The 7,509-nt window shown below is 29.8% G+C and overlaps 1 protein-coding gene across 1 annotated transcript; it reads left to right on the top strand.

Moving 5' to 3' along the window:
* The first annotated feature begins 3,591 nt into the window (after nucleotides 1-3,591).
* On the top strand, nucleotides 3,592-5,814 carry LOC107017619 (protein SHI RELATED SEQUENCE 1-like). Its single transcript, XM_015217801.2, has 2 exons — nucleotides 3,592-4,824; nucleotides 5,155-5,814. The coding sequence occupies exons 1-2, from the start codon at nucleotides 4,098-4,100 to the stop codon at nucleotides 5,550-5,552; spliced, it is 1,125 nt and encodes a 374-aa protein (XP_015073287.1). The 5' UTR covers nucleotides 3,592-4,097; the 3' UTR covers nucleotides 5,553-5,814.
* The last annotated feature ends 1,695 nt before the right edge of the window (nucleotides 5,815-7,509 follow it).

Genomic DNA, 7,509 nt, shown 5'->3' with positions numbered 1-7,509 from the left:
AACTTATCCTTTTTCTATTTACCAATTCTACTATATATATCAAATAGAATTACTTATATTTATCTTTTGTGTGAATATTTTTTATGTTGTTGATGTATAAATTATAAATAATAATATTAGTATATTAGAACAACTAGTTATTAGATGATAGAGTAATAGCACTATCCTTTATAAAGCTGTGGTAGGAGTTTTAAAGAATGGTCCTCAAAGAGTTTATGTCTTATCACACAGCTGCTTAAGGCACTTTTTTAGGTAAATTTTTCCATAGGTATAATACATCACAATCATTTTGACTAAAATATACTGTTGGTGGAGACATGAAGAGGGCAAATTATTATATTTGCCAATGGACAAAATAAATCTTGTCAATGTTTTGATGACTATAAGAAAAAGAAAAGAAAAAAACAAGAAAATTTGGGTCAATGTTACTGTATTTGAGATTCAAAAGCTATACTCAAATTAATGATGTAAGTAATTGGAATTTTGTAGTTTAATTATTATTATAAATAATAAATGGAATATTTTGACTAAATACAGTAACTTGATTTTAATCATGGTTATGCATGATTGCTTCCTAAGTGTAGAAGAATTAAGTATCACACAATGTGATGAGTGAGTGATTAGATTCTTGAAAACCCACTATAAAAGTAAAGGGTATAGAAGTTAAGTTAATGACATGATGTTTATGATCAAGTTTTGAGACAAAATAAAAATATGGGATGCAATGATATCATAATATTTGGTAAAATGAAAGTCATTATAAAAGATGATTAATTAAAAAATATGATTATGTGTTGAAGAGTCTCGCGTAAAATGAAAAAAAAATTAATATTCTTTTTGTATGGACTCGATAAAGACTCTTCCATGATTTAATTTTTGGTGTTATGTTAGACATATCCTATATATAATGTATTGGTCTTAGATTAAATTTTTCATGCACAAAATATCCAATCCAGGGTGTGACGTGCAGTATTGGAGAGTCGTAATCCTCCACTTATTAGCTATATTTTTGCATTTGAGTTAGACTCTAAATTCATTTCTAAAATTATGTTCCGTTTCCAATATCTATATTTTTATTCTTCTACTCTTTTTTATTTAAAAAAAAAAAACATTTTACAACAATAAATACATACTCAATATAAATTTACTGAGAAATATGAAAAAAAATATTATATATGCATATTTTATTCTTACTTTGCCGTGGAACGATACTTTAATTAATATAAGAAATGTGGGTAAATTTTTGAAAATTATTTTTGTTTATTAATAATAACCATTGACATGCTGAATTTGGAGGAGTCATCAACTTGTTTGTGAAATGATAAAGACCAACACAATGGGCTTAGTTTCTAGATCTTCAAGTTGCAATATAAATAAATACAAAAATATGAAACAATCATTCAATAGCATTTAGGATAAACTAGGTATAACAAAGAGTGTGTTACAATCTTTGGGGAATGGCATCATTATTTCATATTGAAGTGTGACTAAAACATCTAAAAAGCTAAATTTAACCCATTATCTAGAGAGTACTCATATTTGAATTACTAAATTATATCTCAACATTTCTTAGAGATTTGCTAAAATAATATTAAAGTGTGGAGTATTATCTTATCGAAAAACTTAAGCTATTAACAAAAATACATCTTGATGACTTCAATATTTCATGCTTGAAAGAGTCTAAAAGGATCATGGTTATTAAGATTTTTTCTTTTAAAAAAAAACTTCAAAAATAATTTTCGGGAAAAAATGTATGGCATATTTATAAATTTATTTTTGGAGAGATTGAATTGATGAGCTTAAAACCTTTTTATTTGTTGAATTCGATGTTCAACGTGTGTATTGGAACCATTATAGTTAGTTTATTTTTTTGCTGTTCGTTATCTATATTAAAACTTGAAAAAATTTGAATTTGCAAAGAAAAGTCATGTATGGGGAGGTAAAGCATCCCTCACTATGGTTAAAAATGAAAATTACTAACTGATTCATCACAACTCTTATCGATTAATTTAGTAATTGTGTTTTTCTCGATTCAATTTTTTTTCCGCATATATGCTAGGTCACAATGTATCATATATAGTGAGAAATAATATCATCACTATTTAGAATTTTTCTGTATTGCTAAAACCCCACATATTGTTTTAATTGTTTCTTTATTAGATTTAATCTTGTGATATTATTGATTTTTTTTTCCTTTTATTAGTATTTGTATGCATTATTGAAAGACCTTTTTGGTTATGTCTCAATTACGAAGACACAGCTGACAGACTGTGAGCTAAGAATATATTAATTAAAATATACATTATTTTTGATTGGCTGCTACTGTATTAATAGTGTATAACTAATTTAAGTGTTCTATACTTAGGAACCCCCCCCCCCCCTTACATCACAAGGAGTTGACCTAATGATATAGACATCTCCTATTACTCTTTTATTCACTTTTTCAAGAATCGATTTTATAAAAATATTCTGCTCTAAAAAAATAAAATTTATCTCTGCTGAAAAAGTCAAAATTAAAAATGATTAGCAAAGAATTAGAGTGGAATACTATACGTTTTAGGCACAAATTAGTGAACATGTTCGGAAGATTTTTTGAAATCCTAAAAATTCTTGGATTTTTACGAGAAAAATAGAAAGAAAAGGAAGTAAAAATAATTGATCGACACGTGAATCTATGATTTAATTCTCTGTAAGATATTTTATATACATATTTACTAGCTCAAAGTCTCTTTGCTAGACTATGTGTTCATTCTCAATTAATAGTATCCTAAAAATAAATTAAATACCTTATTATAACATGCTAATAAAGATGGTTATCAGGTTTGCATAAGTTAAATTTGATTTTAAACAATGTTTATTTTTTTATACAATGACTATATACAAAAGAATTATTACATCATTATAATTTTGTTCACTAAATCATTGTAGAACAGATAAGATATCATTAATTATACTGTTGAATAAATCATTACTAATACTGTACAAATTTATGATATTCAATTAGTTAATTAAAATATGATTAGAAATTTAGATAACTAGAATAGGTTTATATTAGGGTTAGTGGTTCTTGCCCGTCGTAATCAAAGCCACTAATGTCCACGTCCATCAATTGGTCTGTGATACCGAAAATTACTGAAATAGCTGTAAAATTATTCAATCCCGTTTATTTTTATTTGTCACATATAGGTCTAATACGTTTAAATTATTTGAAATATTGAACAAGTAACATTGAATAGAGATGAGTATGTTTTTACTATTCATAAGTTCACGATGAAGACGCTGCTTACTTAAACCGATTTTTAATATTAATAACTCAAATTTAAAACTTTTGATTGATACGGTAAAAATACTTATCAATTTACGGTAATTCATTGTTGTTTTAAATTTATATTATATTTCCTCATTGGGTATTAATATTGATAGATTTTTTGTTTTTATTGAAATTAGAAATGTGCGAAAAAATTATGGGACGGTCAGAAAAAGTAGAGCGTGTTTTCCGGTGCAAGGACGAATAAGCAAAAGCTGATTCCTCGCCACGTGGAACAACTGCAGCCGTCGGATCACCATGCAACGGCTAAGATGAAATCCTTGTTGATGAGATTTTATTTCTTCCAACTGCAAGAGAACTGTAGAGAAGAAATGGAAACAAATAATGAAAAGGAAAAATATTAGTGTGAGAAAGAGAGAGTGAATTAGTGTGTGTGAGAGAAAGTTGAAAAAAAAATTAGTACTACTACAAATTTAAGAGAGAGACAAGAAAGATGGTACTGTTGCATAGTCTTAAATTGAGGAAGAGGTAGCAGCAGTGGCCATGGCGGCGTTGCAGAGTCTGTGACTTTAATGCACCATAAAAGTAGAGAAGTGCAACAATTTTTTTTTCACCTCTTTCGATTTCCTGAAAAACAAATAAAATTGTCCTGAAAAGCTGCTAGAAGCACTTAATATAGCCCAAAAAGAAAAGAAGAATTCCAATCAAATAGCTGTTAGATGATCAATATCATAGCCATTTACTAGGCTTAAAGAGGTTTGGTTTTTGTTTTTTTTTTGGCTATGGATATAGAGTTGTTAAAATTGAGGACAAATACTTCAGCAGAGATATGTCTGGATTCTTCACACTAGGAGGTGGTGGAGGTGGAAATAAGAACCAACAACAACAACAAGAGCAAGATCAATTAGCTACAAATAGCTTACTTCTTTTCAAAGACGACGAGATCTACAATAAGGGTTTCGAGTTATGGCAGCAGTACTATCAGTTGCATCAACAACGAGCACATCCTCATCAAGCACAAGATGTGGATTTCTCAGTTGGTGTGGGGCCCAGTTGTAACAGAAGAATCATCAGTACTGGTAGCAGCAGCAGTAGTGGTGGTAACAATAACATTGTCGGTGGTGGTACTGATGATCATCATCATCAAAATATTACTAACAATTATACTAATTCGTCTTCTTATAGATCGTCATCAGGGTTTCGCGTTATGCGTCCCAGTAGTGGTAGTGGTAGTGGTGGAGCTGGTGGAGGAATTAACTGTCAAGATTGTGGAAATCAAGCTAAAAAAGACTGTTCACATTTGAGGTGCCGGACTTGCTGTAAGAGCAGAGGATTTCAATGTAATACACACGTTAAAAGTACCTGGGTACCTGCTGCTAAAAGACGTGAACGGTTGCAACAACTTACTGCTCTACAACAACACCAACAAAATCAACAACAACAAACTCAACTTCTTAGCTTGAGAGCTGATCATCACTCTAATATCCCAAAAAGGCCAAGAGAAAACCCATCTTCCTCCTCTCTAGCTTGTACTCGAATACCCAACATCTCCTCAGGTAATCAGAGACGGATTCAGAATTTAATTATTACACGTTTTTAAAGTCATGATGCTAAATTACAAAATAAGAGGAAGAAGAAAATATCATATACAACAAAAATCCGTGATAAAAATGATGGATAACTTTGTCTCATGGGAGGGACTAATATATACAAATATATAAATTTCATATTACTCAATTTTTATTTTTTGCTTTTTTCTACTGTATTGAAGTAAACTTGACGAAACAAAAGTGTTCTGATTTTATTGCTTTATTTAGCTTTAATACTCTGAAATATTCATGAACTTCATTATTTGATTTTGGTACTTTTTTCTTTTCGAATGCTAGGGTTAGAGTTAGGTGGTCATTTTCCATCAGAAGTGAGTTCTCAAGCTGTTTTTCGATGCGTAAAAGTGAGTGCAATCGACGATGCAGATGATCAATATGCTTATCATACGGCTGTGAATATTGGTGGACATTTATTCAAAGGAATTTTGTATGATCAAGGGGTAGAAGGTCGATATAGTGGTGGCGTTGGTGGTGGTGGAGAGAGTTCATCTGGTAGTGGCGCCGCTCAACAAGCACTGAATTTTATTACCGGCGCCACTACATCCACCACCACAGCAGTCGCCACCACTGGTCACCAACATCAACCAGCTGTGACAATGTATGATCCTTCAGTGTATCCAACTCCTATTACTGCTTTCCTGGCCGGTACGCAATTCTTTCCACCTCCCCGGCCTTAAGCAGAGACGGATTCAGAATTTATGAACGTTTTGGTTTTAGTGAAGTATGAGCTAGAAAGTCCTTAGAATAATTAAATTATTGATTTTGCTTTAACTTCATTGACATATCCATTTAGGTGATGGTAAGGAGAAACTAATGTTCTACTATTTCTCCATGAATTTAGACATTGGCTTTCTTATATGATGTTAGTTTTATATTTGGAATTTTAAGTATGACTCTTATTTTGTTAGTATTAATATAATGGTCTTATCTATAAGCTCATTTTTATATATTGTGATTTTGCTACAAGGAATTAGTAGAAGAACGAGTTTATAATTTATGCTTATTATTGATTATCATGTCATGGGGTCTATTGGTTCGAAAGGATTATATCTTTCAATATGAGAAAGACAATGGCAAGATTTTGATATAAATTTTATATCAAAATACTCACTTTGTTGCAATTTATATGGAACATTTAGAATTTAAAGAGTGAATCAAGTTTTCTTTGATCAGTATTTTTGTATATTATGTCTTTCATGATATTAATTATGTGATTTGTAATATTTTTCAAATGGTTTTCAAGAATTATGTCCAAATTTACGATTAAAATTTAGAAGTTTGAGTCTCAAAGTCTAACTGAGTGCAAATCTCTCTAATGTTTTCATACTCCTTTTTAGATGAGCACAATTTATAGTCACTTGAATTTATGTATCTCATTTTAGATTATTAGTTTCAAAAATATGTTTTTTCTTTCTTAAAATTTGTGTCAATACGAGTTATATAGACGAAGGAGATACATTTTTGTGGATCATTTTGTCTATCTCATGTTTTTACTCTCTTTTTCTAGGTTTTTTCTACTCTAAATATGAATTTCAATTGTATTTCTGGTCATATTTGAATATAGTACTAATTTTTTTCCAGTATATCCGATAGTTTACCGGATTATATGGGGAAGAAATAGATATGTTTCGTGTTTGGTTGGGTCCAAAGATTTTGTGTTTTTTAAAAATAAAATTAATTCTCTGAGTTATCTGCCTCTTATCAACCATTCATTTACTTTTTTTTATTTGTTTTTTTTTTTTTTTGTGTGTTGGATTAGAAATGCATAGGGGGACAACCATTTTCTTCTAATAAGTCTGTTCTTCTGGGATGTTGTCTCCTATTTTTCCATATTTTTTTGAGTTTATATTTATATGCACCGATAGTACAACGAATTCCTTCACTTATTAATTTTTCGTTTCAGATTAGTTGTCATGTTTAAACTTTTTATAAACAAAGATCGAATTTATGTCATATTTTGTGTACATATTTTTAATAACTCATCTGATATTATTATTTGTTAGCTCCTATATTTCAATACAACAAAGTTCAAAGTGGATATAGATATTCTGATAAAATACTTGTATGTGGTCAAAGGAAATCCTACGTACGTGTTTAAAGGAATTTAGAATATATACAACATGTGTTCAAAAGAAATCCAACTACTTTGCCCATACTTGAATTTAATACTTCAAAAATAACTACACTAAATATTTTTTTTTATATCTTGAAAATAATTACAAGAGGGGGGCTTGACCTTTTCTCCCAATACAACATAAGAATAAATAATTCATCTTTTACAAAAGGAGATCAATATCTACGAGCCCTTTGCACCACAAGGCAAATACCGAAAAGAGTTGAAAACTTAGACAATTTTATGTATAAAACTCACTTGTACATGTTATATGAACTTGAGATCGTTAATACGCCGTGAACTTTAAATTTTGAATATGCCCTAACTTGGGGTATACTTTAAGATAGACATTTAAAACAAACCTTGTTAAATTTTTTCTTCTTCTTCAAATTAGACTAGACATAGAAAGGTGTGAATAATAAATTAAAGATAAAGATATTGAAAGTATAAAATGTTGAGTACATTTTTGTGGCAGAATAAGAGAAGAGCTTTTAACTATATATAGGCTACCCTTTTCTTCA

The sequence above is a fragment of the Solanum pennellii genome, chromosome 4, assembly GCF_001406875.1.
Source record: "Solanum pennellii chromosome 4, SPENNV200".
In the NCBI taxonomy this organism is placed as follows: domain Eukaryota; kingdom Viridiplantae; phylum Streptophyta; class Magnoliopsida; order Solanales; family Solanaceae; genus Solanum; species Solanum pennellii.
The sequence above is the reverse complement of the archived record's forward strand: the minus strand, read 5'-3'. Positions and strand labels throughout refer to the sequence as shown.